At 39.6% G+C, this 27,515-nt stretch overlaps 2 protein-coding genes across 4 annotated transcripts in view; both read right to left on the bottom strand.

Moving 5' to 3' along the window:
- The window catches only part of LOC135715218 (ankyrin repeat domain-containing protein 29), a 533,429-nt gene that overhangs the window by 352,232 nt on the left and 153,682 nt on the right, over positions 1-27,515 (bottom strand). The gene's annotated exons all lie outside the window — the stretch shown is intronic.
- Positions 8,049-8,982, bottom strand: LOC135714800 (uncharacterized). Its single transcript, XM_065238170.1, has one exon. The coding sequence runs from the start codon at positions 8,958-8,960 to the stop codon at positions 8,052-8,054; it is 909 nt and encodes a 302-aa protein (XP_065094242.1). The 5' UTR covers positions 8,961-8,982; the 3' UTR covers positions 8,049-8,051.

Consider the following 27,515-nt stretch of genomic DNA (forward strand, 5'->3'; position numbering starts at 1 on the left):
CCTGGGCATAGAAGTATGATTGGACTTGCCACACAATCATATCAATGCAAGAATGGTACAGGCATCGAAAGCTCTCAGTTAATAACTGTGGAAATGCATCTAGAACACTAAGTTGAGAGCACGCAATAAGCTCATATGCGATATGCAATAAGCTTGGAATGCGAAGAAGAAGAAGAAGAAGAAGTAGAACATTTGAGAAGGGCCAAACTTTTTCTGCCGATTTTTTTCAAAAAAATATTATGGAAAAATGACAACTCCTACAAAAATGTATTGTATCGATGACTTTTAGAAAATTGTCCAAGTTATCGAAAAAAATACTGGAAAAAATTTCATTTGGGACCTACACTGAAAAAAAATTGATTTTTAAAATTTAAAGTTGATTTAAAAAAAATGGATGAAACTTTGCCTCAAGACAGGTAATTATGTTTACTATCAACCGTCCATACATTGCAAGATGGGCACTTTTAAGGAAAAAAGTTTTTCTTACAAAAACTTTTTCATGTCTGAACTGATTTTTTTAACGTACCATTTTTACACAAAACTAAACCATTGAAGCTCAAAATCATCTCAGAACCCAAATAAGCTCAATTTGCGATTCAATTTTGTCTAATCAGCACTTAAGTTCACTTTGATTAATCGAGAATTTCATATGAAAAGGGCTCATGATGCATTTCTCGACAAATCTTTTTTTTTTTGAATTGGCAGCACCCTCTCAGAGTTCAATAAAACTATTTAGACATGTAGACCTTGTCAAAAAAAATATCATTCCCTTATTCTGTTGTCTACTACTGATGCAAAATTTGATAATATGTGAGAGAATAAAGACAAAAAATTTCATACATCATTTATTTATATATTTTCAATGTTTTAAACCTATTTTCATACAAGCTATTTTTTCCTTTTTCCAATCAAGTTAAATATTTTTGGTTCATCTTCTGAATTAAAATACCTTTTTGCCGCTACTTTGTCACCAGTTATAGGCACAAAACTGTGGAATTTCTGTGTGCCAGATATTGTCTTTGTGCTGTTATATAGTTCTTCGAGTTCTTCTGACATTAGTTTTGTGATATTTTTATCTGTTTGTTCAACTGCCCAGTTATATAATTCTCGTGGAGTTGTTATGGTGTTTCCATAATCTCGAGCAAGACTAGCTCTCTTTGCCATTCGCTTGAGAGTGCCACCAATGGCATCACAGTGACCTTTTCCATGAGACGTTGCAAAAAAATGCCATTCTGCTTTTAATCCATGCTTTGACTGAAATCTACGCAGACTAGCAAAGTTTTTTTTTTTATTTTTGTATTGTGATGCTGCACCATCTGACATAAAAGTAATTTTAGAAAAATCTATCGATTGTTTAATAAAATCTGTCATTTTTGAGATGAACAACTGAACTGCAACTGTATCGTGAGTCATTACTTCTGATATGATAATGAAGCTAACATTTTCAAGTTTATTGTCTTTCTTATAATAAACTTCAAATGGATGTATTGTTGCTTGAGAATTATTCCAGTGATATCCTTGAGCAGCGTTTTCATAATGAATGAATAATTTTCAGAAAAATTACAAATTGCTAGAATTTCGCCTTCTTTTAATGATTTTTTTTTTCTTAGAAAAAATGACTGTTGTTTGTAAATAAAGTCATGAGTTATAAGTTTGTTAATTTTATCAATGAGATACGGAACAAATTCATCAACAGGCTTGATAATCGTTTCCAAATTACAACGATCAGTATTCAGTCACTGTTGAAACACAACATCTTGTTTGTTATTTGATTCTAATAGCAAAGTAAGTTCCTCTTCAATATGTTCATTGGAAGCACACTTTTTGCAAGTACGGAAAAAGCAATCAGTTGTTCGAGTAGAAATATTACAAAGCATTTTTTCTATTACTGCATCTTGTGACATAATTCTTAAACTGTTGATCATTAATTTTACATTTTCATGAATTGTATAAATACATACATTATGTATACTAGTAGCTAAGAATTCTAAGTTGCTATAGGAGTATCGGATTTTGCCTAGGTAGTAGACAATATAATCAATAATATTATTTTCTAATGATATAAGCCCTTTTCATATGGAATTCTCGATTAATCCAAGTGATTAGTTGCTGATTAGACAAAATTAAATCACAAATGGAGCTTCATTGGGTTCTGAGATGATTTTGAGCTTCACTGGTTTAGTTTTGTGTAAAAATGGTACGTTAAAAAAAATCAGTTCAGACATGAAAAAGTTTTTGTAAGAAAAACTTTTTTTCCTTAAAAGTGCCCATCTCGCGATGTATCGACGGATGGTAGTAAACATAATTACCTATCTTGAGGCAAAGTTTCATCCAAATCAAACATGGCCATTTTTTTAATCGACTTTAAATTTTAAAAATCGATTTTTTTCAGTGTAGGTCTCAAATGAAATTTTTTCAATATTTTTTTTTTTTCGATAATTTGGTCAAATTCCTAAAAGTCATCCATTTAACATATTTTTATTGGAGTTGTCATTTTTCCCTTTGGCCCTTCTCAAATGTTAGTCTAGATAAATTTTGGAAAAACTGAGTATGCAAAAGTGCTTATTTAGTCAAAGTCTACACATCCAGAAAATTTTATTGAAATCTGAGAGGGTGCTACCAGCTTCGATTCGATTTGGCGCGAAATGCGTATAATCTTATATGTGCTTCATTTTGATTTGGGATAAGTGTTTGAACTATGGCTCGAGATTTCCACTGTGGTGTGCTTCTATTGTGACATACCCATCTGTATTTTTGTGGTGCGACATAGTGGAAACGTGAGAGCGTAATTGGAGCATATACCCTATATAATTTAAAAATCAGCTAGGAAACTAACTTCAAAATGAAGCATTTTTAGTCACATGAAGGTGTTACCTGGGTCGAATAATAAATAGGTATAGGTCAAAATCAAAAGTACTTGAAACACGTTTAATTTTAGATTACAAGCACAAGTACAGGAACTTAATAAAGCATGGGTTATGCTTGATTAGGTGAATTAGAGCTTTTAATAATTTATTAAATATCATAATCATCAAATGAACTTAAATAAGAAACTTCAGAAAGTCTAATGACATTAAGTAGATTAACAAAAGAATTAGGATGCGGGGGGTCCGCTTATGGAGGCAACTAACCTTTAAAGTTGTAGAATAAATCTTCTTATTTAGTCTTGAACTTTAAAAAGAAAACGCAGGCAGATCAATAGCATTTAGCAGATTAACAAGGAGAGGAATAGTTTAGGAAATAAGTAAAAGTAGAGGTATGTGACAAGTAATAGCTTTTAAACTTTTGGAGGTATTGTATTCCCCTGAGTATGTTGTACTCGATTACTATATTATTCTCTCAATACGCGAAATCTCTTACATTCGAAATATGAAAGAGAAAACAGTCGTTTTAAAACGCAATAGAGTTCGGTCGAGATAGCTTAAAAGATGTGCAATATGTGTACGCTGGTAAAATCGGCAAGCGTGAAGAAAGGGGTACGGTAACCCAAAATGTGAAAGTTTTATGGATTCTGTTCCCGTCTTACGTAAAGACCAAATCGAAACAACGAAAGTCACTTAAAAGTAGAATTTAATGAAGGCATAAGCGCTTTTTCGTAACTTTTTCATCGGTAGTAGAGGCTTACACAAGGAAAGGGCACCACCGTGGAGTTTGAGTTTGAATAAATCACAGGTCCTATTATATTATTATTATATATTCAATGATAAATATTTAAAACAGAATCACAACTGGAAGATGCAACGTAACATCATTTGATTTTTTTTTCTAGTGTATGTTTAACGTTTATATGACGAACACATGGCTTGGTACGTGGTACATCTTTACTACGATGGAATTGATTCGTATATATTTTTTTTCTTTTCCGGTTTTGGTTCAAATAGCTATACTGAATACTTTCAACCCATCGATAGTGGAATAGCGTAGGATCCACATTGTAAAGATTCCCTATTTTCAGCTTTTCTACAGACTGGAGCTGTTGTTTGAACCATTTAATTTATCAATTTAATTTATCTGTATAACAATTATTCACAAGCATTCTTCCATGTTAATTCAAGAATAGTATGATGATGATAAATCTTCCTAATATCTACATTCCAGTTATGACCCGATCCTGTCAGCCTCTCCGCGCATCAGACTGTTATTTTTCATTAACTCCACATAATTGTGATTTCATATCTTCCTCCTTCAAGATGGATGTTTAAGATACAAATACTTTGCTAGCTGACAAAATGGGGTAATTGCTGTGTAATAATTCTCTTTTTTTCAGATTCATCAGTCAGACTGGATCTATTGATTTAAATTATTTAACTTTTCTTCCAGTTCTTCGATAACAAAACATCATTAGATTTATACTTTCACCCTGGGTTTGTCTGCTGATTTGATTTGTTTGAATTGGTTTTCAGCTCTTTGGTGTTGGCAGTCGCGGGCGGTCAATTTTGCTCATGCTTATGCTCTAAGTTTATTTTCAGCTTTTCGATGATGGAACGTCTTCAGATTTATATTATAATGATCCACCATTTTGTTTAGGCTTCAGAAAAATCCAAGTATAATGCATGATAACACTGATTCATTTAAAACCATGATCGCATCACTTATCAAGGTGAATTCTGATCCAACGAACCCAACTTACTAACAAAATCTCCTTTCCTGTGTCTTTCGTTGGGGTGCAGAGGTAAACACGGCCCACAAACAACAAAGGTCGCTCTAATATTCCTTCTCTACTCCCACCTGATTGCAAGGACGTGGCCGGCGCCGTTATTGATCTACAAAATATGGAGTCACTGAAACTTGTACAATGAGAATGGATGGTCACTCCCAGCCCCATTCAGTTGATTCATTGCACAATTTCACTGATTCTGATCAATCACGGAGTACCAACCATTGATATGTGCAGTCAGTCTAAGCTAAGCTAAGCTAACCGGATAAGGTAGAGTTTGAAATTCTTTTTTTTTTGCTATTTGCCCTGGAATCGCTCTATCGTGAGTGGTATTTGCAATTTTCGGACCTTACCTTCAAAATGTTCTATCACCTCACCTCTTACTGGTCCAAACCTTCAATTATCTTCCTTCCATTAAAAATTGATATAAAACGCTATGCACACTCAACAACCTTTAAACTCAATATTGTTCATCAATCCCTTAAACCACAAATCGAATTCATTTCCCCTTCCAAGTCGACCGTTTCGCCGTGTATTAACTCAATTATGTCTGCATCCGACACATTCAATTAAAAAATCAATCAAACTCTTCACACATCACGGCCCGGTTAGCATCTGCAAAGCTTATTAGAAGTCGTAATCATCTGGTAATAACCGCTTAATCTCATTATTTGCGGTTAGCAAGAGGAAAAAGCGCACCATCAACAGCACTACTTGCCACATAACTTCATCAGAGGTACTTCTAATACACTTATCCAGCAGAAGGGGCGCAAAAATTCAAGCCAACCAATCGATCCGTCCCAACCACGAACAACACCTTTTTGCGATCCATTGCCCCTCATTGCACTTCTCTTCCGAGCCTGATAATCCATTCAGTTTTTCACGTATTTATTAAAAGTACGTAAAACACCAAAACAGAAGCACAAAAACAACCAACCTAACCAAAGGTTTATTATTATATTTTGCTCTGAAGGAAAAAAAACGTGACAAGAAGCTTTGCACCCATGCCCACTTCCACAAGGTGTTCGGATTATGTGCTACTCTTTCTCTATCTGAGAAACGACCGAAGACGGTAGCAGAAGCCCAAAACCTCAAACGTGGTTCCCACATCCTTCACTGTATCACCTCACTCCTCCCATTGATTGCTCCGTGCTTGACTTGGCTTTGCATCATAACACACCGAAAAGAAAACCAATCTCCTTCCTGTTATTGTTCTTCGGTGGCACCTATTCCGAAGCTATTGAGTGACCCCCCCTACCACCCTTAGGATCCCAATGTTAATAAGTCCCACACACTAAGAGCCAAGTGTACAAAAAGAAACAACGATACGTTTTGACATTCTCGCAACAAAGGTACACTAACAAGCCATCTCATAAGCCAACCGAAATCACGGAGAGAGCAGATCCCGCGAGCCATACCCAAAATGTCCCACTTCGTTGTCGTCGTCGTCGTTGTCCCTCTATATCTTGCTAATCCTGCACGGGAAACGTAGCTACACGATATGGCGACAAGCTAAGCTGTTTGTATGAACAACATTCCGTTCCGAGACTTTTACCGAGAAACCGTCGCGCGATCTCCCGAACGTAGCAAGAGTCTCTCATAATTTCACAAATTGTTCTGCATGTGACCCGCGATGACAGTGCAGTGTTGCCAGAAAATGTATCTACAACTTCCGACGCTGCATCAAATAAAGCACTATTAATCAAAACGTACTCAGTTTATTCACAGGAAATATCTAATCGACTAATGACATTTGAAACTAGTTTGGATCAATTTCTATTTGAAAAATATCGATGACAAAAATATCTGACATCATGCAAAGCCAAATTCGAATACAGAAAAGCATCCTTGAGTCAGCTCGACACGAATGGCAGAAACCGCAACTCGTGCAGCTTACCACCGACGACCATGGACCTGAAATGCACTCGCGGGGGGCATGAAGTGCCGTATTGTCTTAGGTTTCATTTGATATTATATTTTTTTGTGGTTTTTCGGCTTATGCAATCCCATTATGGTACTTGCTACTGTGTATGCAATCCGGATTCAAGGGATCCCACTACAACGGACGACAACCGGAGGCCCAGAGCTCTCGAGGCGAGGCATTGGTGGATAGTTTTTCATAAAATATAATGGTTTCAATTTTTAATGAAGTTATATGCCGTGTGCCAGCCAACCGAGAGCTGAACCAACCCGAACGAATGAGCGGGCCTTAATAGAGTGACACTAATGGGCTTACGAGAATTTGTGATAGCCATATTTTTCCATGCCTTCCATTACCCTGTGCCGCAGTTGCCTGCGCGTTCTGCTAGCCCAATTCTACTGCAGCGGGAAGCTGAGTTTCGTCTCCTCATTACACCTTCTCGCATACACGCTTACACGTTCGCCGGCAAAAGTGGTAGGTAGATAGGTACTAAGCATGATTGAGCAATATATCCCGTCCCCGCAGATGAGATTCCAGCGAAATCGATACTGTATTAGTGACGTCATTTATCTCCCGATTGAATGGGATGGTCCATCGATTGGGATGATTTCGAAAAATTAGGAGGATGCCTCACAAAACAAAGCTCTTCTTCCATCTACTCACGAGGGAAACGGTTGTTTTGCGTTTGTTAAAGTCATTACGAATCCCAAAAAAAAATAAAGGGCAGCAACATAAATTGTAAAAGAATGGTTTCTGGGATCCGTGAGTGCATATTGAAGCAAATGTCACGTTCCATCCTTCCATCCAATGATGCTCCAAATGTTTTCAAATAAAAAAAAGAGCCTCCATTTTTAATTTCAGCAGCAAATCGATCAGCTGCTGGCTAGTAGATCTTTAAACCATTTGCCATGCAAACGAAAATTGCAAATTTCAATTTATACACCTCCCATCAAATTATCATAATTAAGATCTTAAATGAAGCGGCGCCGGTGGTGTAGTGGTAAGCGTGATTACCTCTCACCCCAGCAGGGCTGTATTCAATCCCAGTCGGCGCCGCCGGGATGTTCTGAGGCATAGCATATCTGATCACGCCTTCCTTCGGGAGGGAAGTAAAGCCGTTGGTCCCCGGTTCATGAGTTGATGGGTCGATAGGTAGGGTCCTGGCGTCGGTAGCATTGGTGCTCAGCACGGAAAACAAGATCGACGGGAAAACAAACCAAAGGAGAAAAAAGTTCTTAAATGGAGTCCGTGCATTTATAATCTCAGCTAGATCTAGTGGTGGAATGGTTAAAAAAAATTATCATGTGGAATCCATCGTTTCATCGTCCCCAAATACAATCCCAAAACTAGAGCCTAACCACAATCAATCCATTTTACCAAGGTTTCCCAATCGTCTCTTATGTGTAAAACATATATAAATCGCAAAATTCTCTCAACAATCATAATGGACCGTAATAAGCTAAAATCATTTATTCAACCATTATTACCGTACAGATACAGATGCAATCGCTTCAGTTTCTTCATGCTATGAATGGAAGCTAGCGCCGAGTTGGATATGTCCGTGCCAAACACATTCAGCTGACTCAAACTGGTTGAGGCTCGGAAGATTATATCGTACACTTGACTGAACATATTAGCCGCATCTCTTATCTCCAGTTTGTCCAGCTTAGCCAAATTCATCCTATGGGTGGCATTGAAATCAGTCGGGTGTAACATTTCGTAATCCTCTTGTCCACTCAATACCGTCAGAAACGTAGCCTCTCGGAACGAATCGAACGACTCAATTTCAATCACGCGTAAAAATGTCCTTTTATCGTAGAACCGCATCGATAGTGAGTGAATTTGTCGAGATGCCATCCTAATCAACTCGACGGCCGAATTGGTGAAGACATCGATTTTCAACACACGCAGCTGCGGTGCATGAGCATTGATTCTGGCAAGCACATCATCATGATTTAACAGCCTCGAACCAGGCGAGTACGACAGCTCCTTCAGTTTCGGAAAGGTAACTGCTACCTGCTGACCGAAAATCCCGTTCAATGACGGATGGCTCATCACTAACCGCAGCTCTTGCACGCTGGATCGAACCACTCGGGATGATATCAACTTTCGCACTCTGGTAAGAAAACGTTTACGCTCCGATTCCTGCAGGCCGAGATCCTCTTCGATGTTCATCTTCCGGAAGGGACGTTGCAGTCGCTGTAACGCCCACTGAGAGCACAGAGTCCTGCCAGTCACAATGGCAGTCATGCGTTTTAGGTACCGATCAGACCACAGCACTTGACGCCAACGGTGGCAAACTAACGAAGCGGATTTCCGATCCACTGCACTGAGGAGGTCAAAAATTAGCTGCAGCAGCTCCACTGGAAGCACGTCTACCATTTTGAGGATAGGAAAATAGAAATGTGTTCACTGATTATCGCACGGCAGCTGTGGCAAGACTGCCTGATGATTAAGACATTTACGCACGAGCTGGAATGAATGGTAGCATCGGTCACAGGTAGATGCAGCGTTGCCAAAATTGATAATGAATAGGTAAACAAAATTTGCCATTTAAAACTACACAGCAACTCTAGTTGGCTTGTTGTGATTGAATACACTGATTCGATTGTATCTCACAAAAAATATGTAATCCGGGGGCAAATTGATCATTATGGGTTCCGCTTTCAGTTGTCACGTTGTCACATTTCATTATGAAACTAAAATGATTGCTTTGACGAGATTCTCATAACAAAAAATTAGATTTTACTGTTTAAATTTCAATTTTATTCAACTGACGTTTAATAGCATTCAATATGAGCATTCTAATAAACGGTCATACACACCAAAAAATTCTGAATTTTACTGGCGATGTAAACATCCATGCATGCAAACATTCATGCATGTAAACTTCCTTTTCACGTTAACAAGCAGCTTGGAAGAAATGTTGCAAACAAAAGTGGACAGTTGCATACAATATATGGAATATTACATGGCGTCTCATAAATTTACACGATCTATAATCTTAACTTGTATGATATATGATGCTCCATTTATGTGCATCATAGTAACGGAAATTTACACTACTTTTTATATAGTTTATATTATAATTTTATTCAAATTGGAGGTTACACTCTCCAGGGTGTGCTCATTGACCGCAAACTATCGTTCGTTCCTCACTTCCACGAGGTCAAACGGAACTGCCGTAGCCGAATCAACTTACTTAAAACAATTTCCAAGCCCCACCGATCCAACAATCGAGCGGTCCGCTTCCGGGTTGTGCAAGCCATCGTCGACAGCCGCCTGCTCTACGGAACCAAGCTAACGTGCCTCGCATCCGGAAAACAAAACGAAATCCTTGGTCCGACATACAACAACAGCATCCGAATTATCTCCGGTCTCCTACCCTCTACTCCCGCCGATTCGGCCTGCCTAGAAGCGGGGATCCTGCCATTCCGGTACCGTGTTATGAACGCAACCATCATCAAAGCCGCATCATTTGTCGCTAAAACAGCTGGAAATGGCAGGATCTTCCTCCTCGACGAAGGGAACAGATGCCTGCGCACGATCGCCAACGTCGACCTCCCCCCGGTGGCTAGGACCCACTGGCACGGAGAGAGGAGTTGGCTCTCTTCCGACACCAACATAGACCATAGGATTAAGAGCCGGTTCAAGGCAGGTGACAACTCCCAGGCCTTGCATCGGTCTGTAGCCGAACTCCTTAGTTCACGATATGCCGATTTTTCACACCGGTACACTGACGGTTCCCGATCCAGCTCAGGCGTTGGCATCGGAGTATCCGGAAGTGGTTTACTTGCCAGTAACAACCTACCGCCACAATGCTCCGTATTCTCTGCTGAAGCCGCTGCAATCTTCCATGCAGCCACAGTACCTGCTATCCTCATCCTGACGGATTTCCACAGCGCCATACAGGAACTCCGTTCGGCAGCTCCGTCACATCCGTGGATCCAGGCCACCTTGAAGTTCGCCCGGGCAGCAATGTATATACTTTATACGATGCTGGCGTGTTACAAAACTACATCACACAACAGCACCGTGGTTTATCGTGGTAGAACTTGTTTCATACGAAAGTGAATAGTCGCGACGGACGTTCAAGACTTAGACTTAGTGTTATCTACTGGATGGACCGTAGATCACTAGCCAATGGCTTTCTTCAGTTTGCGGTCTTCCCAAAGGGAATCGCATTGAAGTCAGAGTCGTGCTTGAACAAGACTAACCTTATTTCATAAGATTTACAGAGTTTATATAGCCGAAAACGGCTTCAATATTTTCTACGGTTACAATTGACTTTTCCTTAAATCTAAGAGATAGAAAGAGATAGAAAGAGACGCCTGGGAAGGTGTTGACAAACATTGAACAATTTTGGCTGATTTGGTTTTACGCGCTCATCGATATAAGTGTTGTGATATTGGACATTTTTTATTGCCCTTTCTGGTTCTACTAGTTCGAAACCTTTTGGTGCGCCGAGTCTAGAAAAAGGAAACTCAGCAAAACACATGTTCGGTTCGTTCGCTATGTGCAATCGCACCATGCATGCATTACTGACCGTCCTTATTCTATCGCGGTACTATGCGGATATGAATGAAGTAAAATGTGAGTTAACGGTAACGTTTGTAAATTGAATTGTGGATACGCTTTACTCTACTAATTGATTGATCAGGAAGATGCATAGTACAACTTGGATACCTGGACACTGTGGGATACCAGGCAACGAGGCAGCGGATAACCTTGCTGGATCTGGACCATCTGGTCCCAGGTTCACTGACAAGGTGCCGTTGCAGGACATCAAGCGATGGGTAAAATTCACAACTCGAAAGGCATGGAACGATCCGTGGTTCGGCACCAGGGGACCTTTTATCCGGAAGATTAAAGGAAGCCCGGAGGCATGGACGGACCTCCGGAATTAACCGGATCTAAAAGTGTTGACCAGGCTCCGAACCGGACACACAATTTCGGCGGAGGACCCTTCAAGAAAAGCTGCGTGATTTGCGGAGTTCCAGCGACCGTCGAGCACATCCTCTGCGTCTGCCCTGAGTTCCACAACCTCAGGGAGGCCTACGGGATTACCTCGAGCATCCGGAACCTCCTCGGAGACAACGCGCCCGCTGCTGACGCCCTCTTGGTTTTCCTTCGGGAAGCCAAGCTATACGATCATTTGAATTTTAACCGAGTTTTTCCGTATTTCAAAAACCCAGTAAAAAAAATACTGGCTTCTGGAAAAAATCTAAGTGTGTATGGAAAAACATAAAATAATATGTTATGTTTAATCTGTTTTAATTTGAGAGCCAGAAAAATGCACACTAAGGCCTTAAAAGCCTGCACGCAATTTGAAAACTGTTTAAAATTGGGTAGAATCTACTCAGTTCGGTTCAGTTGGGTCAAAATGGGTAAACATGCATTTACCCAGATCTGGGTAGACATATTTTTGAATAAAACTGGGTAAAGTTTACTCAGATGTTGATGTTTTCTTCATTATTCCTTTATTTAACGTCGGTCTCTGTTCCGCAATCTAGTGCCAATCACCGACAGACATCGATTGCCATCCATTGATGGCGATCGAATGTGCAGGAAAGCAGCTTCCACACCTGCGTAGAATATCACACCCATTCAACACACATGGGCCAGGACCAACGGCTTTACTTCCCGTCCGAAGGAATACGTGACCAGAGAGATTTTTATGCCTCAGAAAAATCATACCAACCTCGGCTGGAATTGAACCCAGACCCATTGAGGTGAGACAGTAGTCACGCTTACCACTACACCACCGGTGCCGACGTGTTTATGGTTTCTATCCGGGTAAACTTTACCTATGTTGATAGACATGATCAGCCGAGTCCCGCTGCAGAAGCTCTATATCAAACATAACCTCATCCGACTGGCTCCTCCAGGCTCTATCAAGGTGATTAATCATGAGTTTTCGAAATGGATTTCAACATTGCAATTCCCAAGCAGGGATATCGTATCGCATGCCTAACCATATAGATGCGCCTTTGAATGAGTTTTGTAAATTGGTTCACAACCAACAATAGACTTCGGACATAAATGCGCTACTACATAAGCTACTACGAAAAGTTAAGAATTTAAAAATCAGTCCGCATCGTGCTCTCTTGCCGTGCGGATCTATTTGCTTTTTGCTTAAGGAAGTGTTACTACTACCTAAAGCTACAACAATTTTAAACAGCACTTTTCAGTGCTCAACCTGTAAAATTTTTCTACCTTGTTCAACTCTTATTCCTCTTCGATCCTTGTTTGGACCCTACCCGAGGTAATCCTTCTTGGATATCGATTTAGAAAATTCCTCTTCGATCCTTCAGATTCTTATAGTAATCTGCTTGGAAGTCGATTTGGATAAAAATTTACTGCCGCCATGGCGCCTAAACGTAAAAGAAAGGGTCAAACTCTTGATCCCCCTTCTGATGAAATTAATTTGAGTAATCAATTTGATTTGCTCACGGATGATGAGAATGATCCATCATCCAAGAAAAATTCTAGTAAACTTTCCCGGCTTAATGCCAAGAAGGAAAAGATTCCTCCTATTGTGATAACCACTTCCGATTTCCATGCTCTTCGCATGGAACTTTTGAATTTCGTGAATGTTAAGTTTTCACTACAAATTGGACGTCGGGGTGAATGCCGTGTATTGGCTGAAACCTTGGACGGATTTAAATGTCTTCTCAAGTATCTTACTGAGAAGAAGCACAAATTTTTTACTTACGACACCAAAACTGAACGTGTGTTCAAGGTTGTCATGAAAGGACTGCCCAGTGGTGAATCCCTGGATCAGATCAAAGATGAACTGGCAAAATTACTTGGAGTTGTGCCACTCCAAGTAATCAAAATGAAAATGAAATCCCGTCCTGGCGATTCGCGCAACGGGATTTCTAATGATTTTTATTTAGTTCACTTCAAGTCTAGTGAACTAAACAACCTTAAGGCCTTAGAAAAAGCTAGCCTTATGCTCCATGTCCGAGTGAAGTGGGAACACTTCAGGAAGACTGGAGGAAATTTCCAAAACCTCACTCAGTGCCGTAAGTGCCAGGGATGGGGTCACGGAACTAAAAATTGCTACATGCCAGCTAAATGCATGAATTGTGGTGATTCCTCTCACGCAAAGGACGACTGTCCTGTGAAGGAAGATCCTAAGAAATTTAAATGTTCAAATTGTGGTGAAAACCACAAATCCAATTTTTGGGAATGTAAGACTCGCAAAGCGATCCTACAATCTCGTTCTAACCGACAGGTAAGAAACGCTCCACGTTTCCGACCAGGTACAAATTCCTCTGCTGTTAACAACGGTCAGCGAGGAACAAATTCTACATTCGTACCCGTAGGTACAAATATCACCCCTGCTTCAAATGTTTCATCTGTACCTACTCCCCTTGCTGCTAACAATGTTCAGCGAGTTAATGGAGCTACCTATGCTGCTATTGCAGCGGGTAGAAATCAAAATACTAACCAACGTTCTAACGGAAATTTTGACAATTTTGACTTAGGAAGCATTACTGCTCCTAAAATGGAATTTTTACAGAATTCATTAATTGACATGATTTCTGATATGCTTAAATCTAACTCCATGTTTGATGCTATTCAAACTGGAGTAAAATTTGCTAATAATATTGTCATGACTTTAAAATTCAGTAATGGATTTTAAAGCATTAAATATTGTAAATTGGAATGCTCGATCTCTTAAAGATAATGAAGACGAGCTATTTAACTTTTTGCGAGTTCTTAACGTGCATATTGCCGTTATAACTGAAACGTTCCTTAAACCTGACCATAAGGTTAAGAAGGACGCAAATTACTTGATTTATAGAAATGATCGTCTTGATGGACCCTGTGGTGGCGTTGCCATCATTATTAATAGACGAATCAAACATAAAATTCTTTCTTCATTTGAAACCAAAGTTTTTGAAACTTTGGGAGTTTCTGTTGAAACAAAATTTGGACAACTTACGTTTATAGCTGCCTATTTGCCATTCCAATGCGTAGGCCAGAAAAAGAATTTTCTAAAGGGTGACCTCCAGAAACTTACCCGTCATAGGTCTAAATTCTTCATTATTGGTGATTTTAATGCAAAACACCGCTCATGGAATAATGCTCAAAGCAATTCCAATGGTAATATTCTGTTTGATGATTGTTCTGCAGGTTATTACACTATTCAATATCCAAACAGCCCAACATGCTTTTCTTCTGCAAGAAATCCCTCAACTATTGATTTGGTCTTAACTGATACATGTCAACTTTGTAGCCAATTGGTTACCCATGCTGACTTCGGTTCTGATCACCTTCCAGTAACTTTTGAAATATCCCAAGAAATAATTTCTAATCCCAACAGCTCTACTTTCAATTACCATAGAGCTGATTGGGAGCAGTATCGAACATTTATGGAATATAACTTCGATCCAAACATTCCTTTGCAAACCAAAGATGAAATTAATTATGCTCTTGAATCTCTGACTACTTCTATAGTTGAAGCAAGAGCTGCCTCAGTACCAAAATGCGAGATTAAATTCGATTCAATTATAATAGACGACGATCTTCAGCTCTTGATCCGTCTTAAAAATGTCCGTAGGAGACAATATCAAAGAACACGCGATCCTGCCATGAAGGTTATCTGGCGGGATTTGCAAAAACAAATTAAAAAGCGATTCTCTGCCCTGAGGAACAAAACTTTTGAAAATAATATTTCTAAATTAGACCCGAGTTCCAAACCCTTTTGGAAACTCACAAAAATTTTGAAAAAACCTCAAAAGCCTATTCCAGCGCTTAAAGAAGGTGGTAAAATTTTGATCACAAATTTGGAAAAAGCTCAGAAACTTGCTAAGCAATTCGAGAGTTCCCATAATTTCAGTTTGGGTCTTACTAGTCCTATTGAGAATCAGGTTGCTCGGGATTATCTGAATATTTTCTCTCGGGAAAATATTTTTGATGATTCCTGGGGGACTGATTTGGACGAAGTAAGGTCTATAACTAAAAAGTTTCAAAATATGAAAGCTCCAGGTGATGACGGAATTTTCTATATCCTCATCAAAAAACTCCCAGAGAGTACCTTGTCTTTCTTGGTAAAATTATTTAACAGATGTTTCCATTTGGCATACTTTCCTGATAAATGGAAAAATGCAAAAGTTGTTCCAATTTTGAAGCCGGATAAAAATCCAGCTGAAGCTTCTAGCTACCGTCCAATAAGTTTGCTTTCTTCAATAAGTAAACTTTTTGAAAAGATAATTTTGAATAGAATGATGCTTCACATCAATACGAACTCAATTTTTGCAGATGAGCAGTTTGGATTTCGCCATGGGCATTCAACTACTCATCAACTCTTAAGAGTTACCAATTTAATTCGTTCAAACAAATCGGAAGGCCACTCAACTGGAGTTGCGCTTCTAGACATAGAAAAAGCATTCGACAGTGTTTGGCATGAAGGTTTGATTGCTAAATTGAAAAAGTTTAATTTTCCACTTTATCTTATGAAATTAGTTCAAAATTATTTAACTGACAGAACTCTGCAGGTAAATTATCAAAATTCCAAATCTAATCGACTACCTGTTAGAGCAGGAGTTCCTCAGGGTAGCATTCTTGGGCCTATATTGTATAACATTTTCACTTCGGACCTCCCTGATTTGCCTCAGGGTTGCCACAAATCTTTGTTCGCTGATGACACAGGCATTTCCGCTAAAGGAAGAAGTCTTCGTGTTATTTGCAGCAGACTGCAGAAAAGTTTAGATATTTTCTCTTCTTATTTACAAAAATGGAAGATTTCTCCCAACGCTTCCAAAACTCAACTTATAATATTTCCACACAAGCCTAGAGCTTCGTTTTTGAAACCTAGTAGTAGTCACATAGTCACTATGAACGGAGTTCCAATTTCCTGGTCAAACCAAGTGAAATATCTTGGATTAATACTTGACCAAAAATTAACTTTTAAAGATCACATTGAGGGCATTCAAGCCAAATGTAACAAATATATTAAATGTTTGTATCCTCTTATAAACAGGAAATCCAAACTTTGCCTGACAAATAAACTTCTAATATTTAAACAAGTTTTTAGACCGGCCATGCTTTACGCTGTGCCAATATGGTCTAGTTGTTGCACTACCAGGAAAAAAGCACTTCAAAGGTTCAGAACAAAGTTCTGAAAATGATTTTGAAGTTGCCTCCCTGGTACAGTACTACCGAGGTACATAGAATTTCGAATGTTGAGACTTTAGAACAAATGTCCAACAAAATAATGAATAATTTCAGGCAAAAATCGTTGCAATCCTCAATTGCAATGATTAATTCCCTTTACACTTAGATAAGATTTAGTTTTAGGTTTTAGTTTTAAGATATCAATTGTTATACTGACATGCAGGTTAAAAAACCTGTTTAAAATACTTAATTGCCAAGACATGAACAATGTAAAACACTTAGATATATATCATAACAATTAAGGCTGGTACGTTACTGCAGTAACTGGAGCACCTAGGTTAAAAATGAAATGTAATTTATTTTGAATTTGGAACAAATAAAGAGTTAAAAAAAAAAAAAAAGAGTTTAAAAGATTTTCAAAGTTCAGAAACTTCGTCATTCTAACAGTTACGTAGATGTTAGATTATAACCTGTACCGTGGACCCCCGATAATCTGACCGTTCTGACAATGTTTAAGTTCTAACCCCGCTAATCTGCACATTATTTCCTGTCATTTGCCAATGTGGCATGTAAAAAAGGATGGCAGATGTAATCTACACACTTAGAAATAACTAATTTTACACGTGACGGAATCAGTCTTTGACATAAAAGATGAGACGTAAACAAACATGTCATGTAATATTAAGTGCTCCGAGACTGAAAAGTTCGTTGCTCGACGAAAAGTACGTTTGATTGAGCTATATTTCGCGTCTGTTATGACTCAAATTTATGTCAAAAATGACGCTCGTATATGTCACTCTCAGAGCACCTAAATTTACACGATTTTTTCTAAGTGTGTACCTTTTATTTTATTTGTTTGGTTCACCTTTAAGCTAATAGATAACTCTCCCAAAATTTAAGCTTATTGGGATACGATCCCATACTGCTAACTGCTAACTCTTTGAATTTTATATGGGAATTCCTATGGGAAAGCTCAGCAAAATTTTTACTGTGCCGCAGCTTCTTTGGGCTAACGCTATAATAGTAGCCACTTCTTTACCGACCATTTGTAGATCAACAAAACAAACAAAAACCAACCATTTTCTAATGCGACCTTGCACAAGAGGGTTTTACATGTGCACAAATTATGAAAACTGTCAACATTTAGCTTAAAAACTACCCATTTTTCCGCCACACCCTGTACATCAAACATAGAAAAATGCTTAGTACCAGTTTTGATTTTATTTTTTAATATGATAGGTCACATTTCTCACACTTTATTTACCTTACACTAAAATAGTAGCAATCGCAATCACAACCAAATTTCGTGTAGTTGTAAAGGTTATTCCGTTGAATAGCTCGCTTGCACGACTTGTAGTCCTGCAGAATCCGCTTTCCAAACTTCTCCAACCGTTGTAGGAATCCAAACTCAAACTGCGCCAAACAACCGCCGTCGTGCATTCTCATGAATTCGGAAATATCGTGATCACTTTTGATGTCCCTAACTGTAGGCGTTCTGATGGTAAGATCATCGATTTCTCCACGGTGCTGACAACGCAGCTTATCAAAATCTATCGACTTTCGTACGTGCAGAGTGCCGATATCGAAGCCATCCTTGTCCTCCAGTAATATCTTGCACGACCGTGGAAAGTGCATCACGACATGCAGGTTGTTGGAACTGTAGTAAATTCCACGAATGTGCAGCTTTCGCAGTGTTGGAACGGTGGTGAAAGATTGTAGAGCTCCAGGTCCGGCATATCGGTGCCATCTTACGTTCTCATCGGTATGGTTAATGACTGCCAAGGTTCTCAATCGCGGGAGATGTCCAGCACAAGCCATCAGCTCCGGTGCGAGATGCAGGGTTTTAAGCTTCGGGTGGGTGAATCGGACCAACGGAATCCAGTTTCTGTTCCGGGAACGAGCAAGTAGTTGGAGGAACTCCAGGTTAACTAGCTGGTTGACTACGATCAGTACGTTTGGAAACATTTCCACTCCGGTTATTTTTAGGTGGGTCAAGTTGAGCATCTCACCAAGAATGAAATGGTATGTGAAGACGAAGATGTTGGCTGCATCATTGATTTCCAGTCGTTGCAGGCGACGTAAAAGTGCCAGATGCTGGGTGTCGAAGTCATCGTTCGATAGGAATTCTGAATCGGAACGGCTGTGTACAAATGTCCCAATGGCCAGCTCTGTCAGGTTCTCCATGTTTCGGATCGCTAGGATCGCTAGTAGCTGCCTTCTGTAAGCAACTCGGATCACCAATTTGGTGATTTGCTTCGCAAATAGCCGAATCAGTCTGGTGCTTCCACGGCTGAAGGAATCAAGCTTCAGAACGGTGAGCTTTGGAAATGAAGCATTGATGTTGACTATTCCACTGCACAAGTTTTCCACTCTGGTTAAAAAAGAAAACTCCTCGAGCTGACTGTAGGTGGCAATTTTGGGCTGGTCGTAAAACAAATAGTTGAGAACTTTGACATTGGCATCGATTTTGATAACCTTCGCGTTCTGGGTGATTACTGGTGATGTGATGAGATCTTTCACTCGGTTGTAGTAGACGGTCTTCCAGCCATCGGATGCGATAGTTCCGGATGTTATGTGAATTTCTTGAAAAGGACGTTTCATTTGTTGCAGCGTCCTATCGTCGATCAAGGTTTCAGGGTTAACGAGAAGCACTCTGTTTCTGATATATTTATCGGACCACAGCACTCTGCTCCAGTACCGACAGGCCAGCGCAGCCGATTGACGGGTGGCGGGATCCAGATGGTCGAACACCAGCTCCAATATCTCGATAGGGAAGTTTCCTGCGATAGTGTTGACAGACATTGTTGATTTCTAATAGATTTAAAATTAACTGCTTTCCGAAGATGGGCGATGTTAGATTTATTTGTGGATTAGGTATAAATGCAAATTTACGAATCCTATGAACCGGTGATTATTGATACCTGTTGGTATCCTTGCTTCGCTTACTTCCAGTTGAGCTACCTCAACGAAATGCATTCGTTTGTTTCAGTTGAAATTCGAAGACAGGTAGTTCCTAGATGTTTTCTAAATACGTTTTGGTATAGATCTACCCCAACTCCAGCAGCGCCTAATAAATTTTAATTAATTGTTCTTTACTTAGGAGAAGTGATTATCCTCCTTGACAAATTTTCTTGAGCTTCTACGAAATCTTTCATCATAAAAAATGAAGGAAGACCCACCCGCTATTAACGACATTTGATGGCACAGTACGATGAAAAACAGACGGCTGGCCATTTCAAGTGAAAGCATATCTCTCACTCCTCCCTCCTCTGGAAATGGCTAGGCTGCCGATTTTCTCTTTCTGCGCCGTCGACACGGGGGATAATAATCGTAATGACGATAATCGACGGACATTCGTCAAGGGACAAAATGGGGTTTCGTCCCTCGATTTTTGTATCTTTTTCGCTAGTCGCCAGAATTGGGAGGCAACGGCAACCGTCCGTCGTCGACGTCGACGACGTCGTCGTGCATTCAATTCCCGACGATTTGTGAAAATGATTACTTAAATGATGGTCTGGAAGTATCCCCATTCGAGTACGAGTGCGGACGCTAGGCTGCGTTTTCTTTACTTTTGCTCTTGTTATGACTGGTCGTTCCTTTTCTCTGAGGAGGACTCGGTTACGATGATATCCCTCCCTCGTTTGGCAGCAGCGACGAGGATGGGCGCGAGCACGCTCGGAAATAAATGGTTAGTGATTAATTTTCTTATTCAATCTAAATTATTAACTGGGCTTAAGCCAGAAGCCGGATGAAAGTATATAGCTCTTCAGTTTTAATAGCCAGGATTTTCTTTCGCGAGGCTTCGGTGAGAAATCCATCACACACAGGCAGCAACAACAACAAAAAACACCACAGATCGGCAAGTTTCACAGGCCCTCCAAAGATGGTACGGAAAGTTCCTCGCAAATGATGAGGAAAAATGACCATGTGCTATCTTTCTCTTGCTTTGTTGCTGCTTTTGAGCAGTTTATAATGCAGTTTGGGTGAGAAGTTGGTAATCATAAGCTATTGAACCGGTTGCGAAAAAGGTTGTAATTTTAAACCTTTCCGACTGACCGATGGATGTGATGCGGTGGGCTTGCCTGCCTGCCTGCCCCGGGAAGGAGCGACCATTCACGAGATTACGGTTGGGTGATAACGCGTCAGCTTTCAGGAAAGGTAACAACAAAAGAAGCGAATTCGGGGGGATCTTTCCACTCACTGCAAGTATTACTGCTGGATTGTGGGTATACTGTGCCTTGGTTACCCGAAAACAGAAGAATGGCCACAAACAAATTGAAGGGTGAGAGGATGCGCTGACGTACTCGAATGGTAAATCAGGCCCACCTGTGGATCGCAGTGGGCTGAGGAGTTTTCAGTTGAATTACATTTTCAACTTTTGAGACCATGTTGTTTGAGTTTTAGGATGTTAAGCGTCAATCATCATTTTCAGTCATCTTTATATGAAAGTCAAAGTCAAAAATCAATTTTCTGAAAAATAGCAATGGCAGAAGGTGCTAAATTTCATGGTATTGATTTATAGCCATTGAAGACGGATCTATGCCAAAAGGTCGAAAGGACAAAAGGTCGAAAGGACAAAAGGTCGAAGGGGACAAAAGGTCGAAGGGGACAAATGGTCGAAATTCAAAAACAAAATCATGTTTTTTAAGAGTGAGTGCTTTTTAAAGAAGAGTGAATTGCATTGATTTTTTTTTTTTTTCATTAGAGCACTGCTCACTTACAAAAGAAGGAAAACCTCTGAAAAATATGAGATTCCAATTAATCATCTTAGTATCTCGAAATTTATCGAAAGAGCTGATCCTGTATAAAAAAAGGAAAAAAATAGTTTATTTTGATTTTTCATCAATTGCTCAAATTCTTGAACTCACAAGTTTTCCAAAGTTTGAAATGCTCATTTTAAAATCTCAAAGATTTGAATGCGAATTTCAATCACAGTATTTAAACTAATTCCCATGGTTAATGCAAGAAAAAATACCCAATAAATGAATGTTTTCCCTTCCATTAAACTTGAGCTGATCATTCAGATAGTTTGGTATAATAGTATAAAAATTAAAGAACTGTTCATGTTGTAAAGGAGGGAACATAATCATTTTATTTGATGATTTTTTTTAAACATGAGCTATTTTGTCATTCGGGCAAGTGTTGCCTAATTCCGCAGTTCACAGGTCGATTTCGAGAACGATTCTCACCAGATTATTAACCGGCATTCTTATCCATTTGTAAGAATCATAGTCTCTATAAGAAGGGTGTACCTATCGAATAAATAGCAATTTTTATTAAATCATTTTTAAAAAATAAATAAAAGGAAAACAAAATATATTTTAAAACAATGCTACAGATTAGTGCCTAAATAGTAGTGTTTTGATGAATAATCAATATTTCGAAGATTGACTTGCACACTGAAACCTCCGTCTTTTTTATGCTGTATTTCATTTACGTCCCTCTTTTTACGAAGTAAATCCCGAATAACGAGTTTCTTTGAGATTTTGGGAAATACTGTGTAATACCCCACAATATGGGTATTTTTGGAATCGGAGTGACGTATAGGAACCAGAAACCCATGTCTGAGGCAATTTTGAAATCCAAGATGGTGGCTTTCGGTTACAAGAAAACTTAGAAATTCTGTGAAATGCTCCCATTATGAGTATTTTTGGAATCGGATTGACGTGTAGGGAATTCATGTCGATCACTATTTTGATATCCAAGATGGCGGCATCCGGTTACAGAAAAACTTGTAAAATTCTGTCGAATACCCCACAATATGCGTAGTTTTGGAATCGGCGTGACGTGTGGGGACCAGAAACTGATGTCTGAAGCTATTTTGAAATGAAAGATGGTGGTTTCCGGGTACAGAAAACTTGGAAATTCCACACAATACGGGTATTTTTGGAATCGAAGTGACTTGTAGGGACCGAAAATCAATTTCTGACGCCATTTTGAAATCCAACATGGCCACTTCCGATTAGAGAAAAACATGGAAATTCTGCCCCACAATATAGGTATATTTAGAATGTTTTTTTGCTGCCGGATACCACCATCTTAGATTAAAAATGGCGTCAGACATGGATTTTCAGATCCTAAATGTCACCCTGATTCCAAAAATACGCATATTGTGGGGTATTTGACATTATTTTCAAAACCTCTTCTTACGAAGTAAATCCCAAATAACGACGTTATTTTTACGCACTAATTCGATTTACGAACCCCCGGTTTGTTTCATAACTGGTGGTTCCAGTGTATTGAACCCAAGGTACTGACAAAGGGTTAAAGAATCTTCGGATTTATCAAATCTTTAGAATCTCGAATTTACTATATCTTCACAGTGATTCCTTGTAGCGTCCTTTTTCGCATTACATTTCGCAATTTCGCATCTCAAAAAAGTTTAGGTGATTAGCTGATTGTAACTTAAAACACTACAAGGGACAGCCCTATGGGGTTGTACGCAATGGTGACGTAGGACTACGTGGTGTTATGTAATAAATCTTGTTTTTAACTGCAGCAGGAGCTTTTGTTTTGTGTAGGAATAGATATTTGAGCTAGGTTCTCTCTTTTTTCTACTCTTTAGTATGACGCGCTTGACACAGATGGCCCACAGTGACTCACGAAGAGCTACTGATTCCGATCAATAGCGGTGCAGCTTCTTCCTCCTTATATGGATGCTCATGTGGGCTGCAGCTCGCTGCTTGCAGACAGCCTTTCGTTGTGTACTGGAGAACACCACTGCGGTGATTGAATAAACACCGTTTGGTGAGACCGGATGGAATTCAACTTTGAAATCTGTGTTAGGGAAATCGCTTTTCGCAGGCAATCGGTGAGAATTTTAATTATCATAGCAACAGGTGTACATTCGTGCAATTTTCAATAGTGACATTTTTAAAATAGTAAAATCTTAAATTTGGCAGATGCGTATGAATATTTCGGATCGATTGGTGATAAAATTATTGAAATTGGTCCAGGGGCAGCTGAGTTATTAACGTTCAAAATCTTTCATAATTTTGTTACATGTTCCATTTTCGGTTTTCACAAATTGTACCCCCATATAGAAATCACAGACGTAGTCCTACGTCAAAATATCAATAAATTAACTATGATTTTTCAAGTATTTACATAGGAATTGCACTTCGTATAAATTTGACTGCCATTTTCTCAATGCCTACATTTTCTGTATGGGACTGATATACGTTATAGGCAATATACAAGTACTTTGACTATATGTTTAGTATTACTTCTGCGTGAAGTCAACGATTTACATAGTTGAGAGAGATGATAAAACCGATTTGTACCTTCCTCAAAGTTGTCCTAGCTCGCTGTCTACTCTCTATATGCAATTTTCACACTGCCTACTCTAAACGGAACTATCAATGCTATACTTTCATCTCCTCCTCATCTATCGTATAAAAATTACCATTTTAGTCTGTTATTTGAAATTAGCATCTTCAACTAAATATACAAGTTTTATTTTGGAAATGGAGTATTTTTTTAATCTGGTTGCTGCTACGGTGAAAATTACAATGAAATTAAATGTTATTTATTAAATGTCTATTGTAAAGCCCTTGAGTTTCCTACTAACGTAGTAATAATTAAATTTTATTAAAATAATATGTACGCAAAATAAATGCATTTATAAGATTGCACTTGTTTACCTTACCGTGCAAAATATTGAAATCATCATCACTTTCATAGTTCTTCTATTCTCCACGGAGACCAACTTTGATTTTCCAATAGAAACTGAGCGATTGATTCAGCCTCTAGTGGTGAACAGAAGAACCTAGAGCTGAGCTTGTCATCCACATTAATCGTAAAATGCATTGTTATTGCACGGATGCTGCTGTTTTTGATCAATAACTTATGAATAATAGTTGATTGTCCAACTATTTCCGAAGCTCTTAATTCTAACTTATTTCTTATAGATGACAACCTCTTCTGTTTCAGTTACATGGGTCTTGCACAAGGCTCATGTTTAAGTCCCCTCCTGTACAATTTCTATGTCAAAGACATTGATGAATGTCTGGCTGAAAATTGCACGCTAAGGCAGCTTGCAGATGACGGCGTGGTTTCCGTGGTGGGACCAACAGCACCGGACCTGCAAGGACCATTGCTAGATACCTTGGATAATTTGTCTACCTGGGCAATGAATCTGGGTATCGAATTCTCTCCGGAGAAAACAGAGATGGTTGTTTTTTCTAGGAAGCTTTATCCAGTTTCAGCTTCAACTTATGGGTAGAACAATCACTCACAGCATGTCGTTTAAGTATTTAGGTGTCTGGTTCGATTCCAAGTGCACTTGGGGAAAACACATAGCGTATCTGAGGCAGAGATGCCAACAGCGAATCAATTTCCTTCGTTCCATTACCGGCACTTCATGGGGACTCTACAAGACCACCATTCTCTCGATTTTGGAGTACGGTAGCTTTTGCTTTCAATCGGCGGCGGGGACGCACATATGTATTGAAGCTCCAAAGGATTCAATATCGTTGCATTCGAATCGCGCTAGGTTGTATGCAATCGACGCATACCATGAGTCTTGAAGTTCTTGCGAGCGTCCTCCCCTTAACAAATCGTTTTGCGGATTTATCGTTCCGGTTCCTCATCCGCTGTGAAGTCATGAACCCGCTGGTGATCGAAAACTTTGAGAAGCTGCTAGAGCGGAATCCTCATACACGATTCATGAGCTTGTACTACGAGTACATGACTCTGGACATCGGCCCCTCCTCGTTCAACCCCAATCGCGCTGTCTCCCATCATTTCAGTTGTTCTTCCGTGAGATTCGATCTCACAACGAGGCAGGAGATTCAAGGAATTCCAGAGCCTCACCGTTCCCTGATTGTCCCAACTACTTTTGCGAACAAGTACCGCCACGTCCCCACCAAGAAGAGATTTTTCACAGATGGGTCGGTGGTAAATGCTTCCACTGGTTTTGGAGTATTCCACGATCGTCATAGCGCCTCATACAAGCTTCAAAAGCCGTGTTCGGTATACGTTGCTGAACTAGCAGCTATATCGTACACGTTAGAGCGTATTGCCTCACTTCCACCTGACCATTATTTCATTTTTACGGATAGCCTAAGCTCCCTGGAGGCTATGCGTTCAATGAGGCCGATAAAGCACTCGGCGTATTTCCTCCAGGAAATACGATCGTCATTGAGTGCTTTATCAAACAGCTCGCATATCATCACCTTGGTATGGGTCCCTTCTCATTGCTTTATCCCGGGCAATGAGAAAGCGGACTCGCTGGCCAAGGTGGGCGCTATGGAAGGCGATATTTACGAGCGACAAATCGCCTACCACGAATTTTTCACGATTTCTCGTCAGCAAGTCCTCGCCAACTGGCAACAAATGTGGAATGATGGTGATCTGGGAAGATGGTTACATTCTATTGTCCCACAGGTGTCGATCAAACCCTGGTTCAAAGGGTTGGATATGAGTCGTGATTTTATTCGTGTAATGTCCAGGCTCATGTCCAATCACTGTTCGTTAAACGCCCACCTCTTCCGTATTACGCTTGCCAACAGCAACTTGTGCACCTGTGGAAACGGTTATCACGACATCGAGCATGTTGTTTGGTCCTGCTCCTTGCATCATGAGGCGAGATCCGTTCTGTGTCATTCCCTTAGGGTCCGAGGAAAACAACCCTTTAAGCAAATTAGAGACGTCTTGGCTTGCCGTGATATCGACTTTATGAAGCTTATTTACGACTTTCTTAAAGCTGTTGATGTATGTGTTTAATGTTTTGTGTTTTAGTCATCCTTTACGTTTAAGTTTTAAATTAGTTCAAAATGCTTTCCCTTGTCCTCCCTCCAAATAATCAATAAATGTAATCCCTAATCTCGAGTAAACCGCGAGTAATCGGCGCCCGTTCTACTAACATTAGTTGTAAGAAAATGATATTCACACACAATAATGTAAAAAATATTCGGCTCCGCAAAGCTAACGCATTTGAGCCTTGACAAATAAATGGATTATAAAAAAAAAAAACCTCTTCTGAGGCAGTTAAGCATTTTTTTTTTTTCGGTATGCGAAAAATCGTTATTTCATGAAATTCTCATCACTAAGAACTTATCTGCAAAACGGGTAGCTCAGTAGCTCAGCAGATGTGCAAAAAGTGTCCGTGTTTGTCAGTACTTAAATGATATGGATACAAAGCGCATACATTTCAAGGTAGGTAGGTATCTACATGTGACTACCAGCAGAATCGGCTTCCTTGAGCAGAATCGGAAGTCAATGGGTGCTGAATTTTTGCTTGAAGGTGCATCTTTCAGAGCATCGTTTAGCATAAAATTATCACTCTAAGACTTCATATACCCCCTGACGATAATAGGTAACGAAGTACCGAAGCCGTCAGTCCCCTATATTGATTTGATTGTTAATTCTTCAGCTTTAAAATTTTGCCAAAAAAATTATCAACCGCTACTTTGAACATATGATCACAAGCAACCAATATTCATCCTAAACTGTCCCGCCCGATCCCACTGTATCACGCTTCGCAAATTGGTAAATGTGTAGCGCGCGCAACTATACCTTCCGACCGGAGAAACAAGCCGAAAGCCTTACGTTAAGAATTGAACGGGAGACGACCGACGACAACGGCTCAACCGGCGAAGGGAAATAATCACCTTGTTTTATGGCTCAAGATCGAGATAAAGATTCGTAATAAATTCTTCGTTTTTAATTAAGTTGAAAAATCAAATGAGTGGTGACTTGGACTTGGCCCGTCCGTCCGTGGTTGGTCATCACTCGGTACAACTGATACGGCGACGACGACGACGACGACGCTTTGATCATTGAGGTAGATCTGCGCCACTTTCCAGC

The sequence above is a fragment of the Ochlerotatus camptorhynchus genome, unplaced genomic scaffold (assembly GCF_037179485.1).
Source record: "Ochlerotatus camptorhynchus isolate MF236.1 unplaced genomic scaffold, CSIRO-AGI_Acam_v1.1 ptg000045l, whole genome shotgun sequence".
In the NCBI taxonomy this organism is placed as follows: domain Eukaryota; kingdom Metazoa; phylum Arthropoda; class Insecta; order Diptera; family Culicidae; genus Ochlerotatus; species Ochlerotatus camptorhynchus.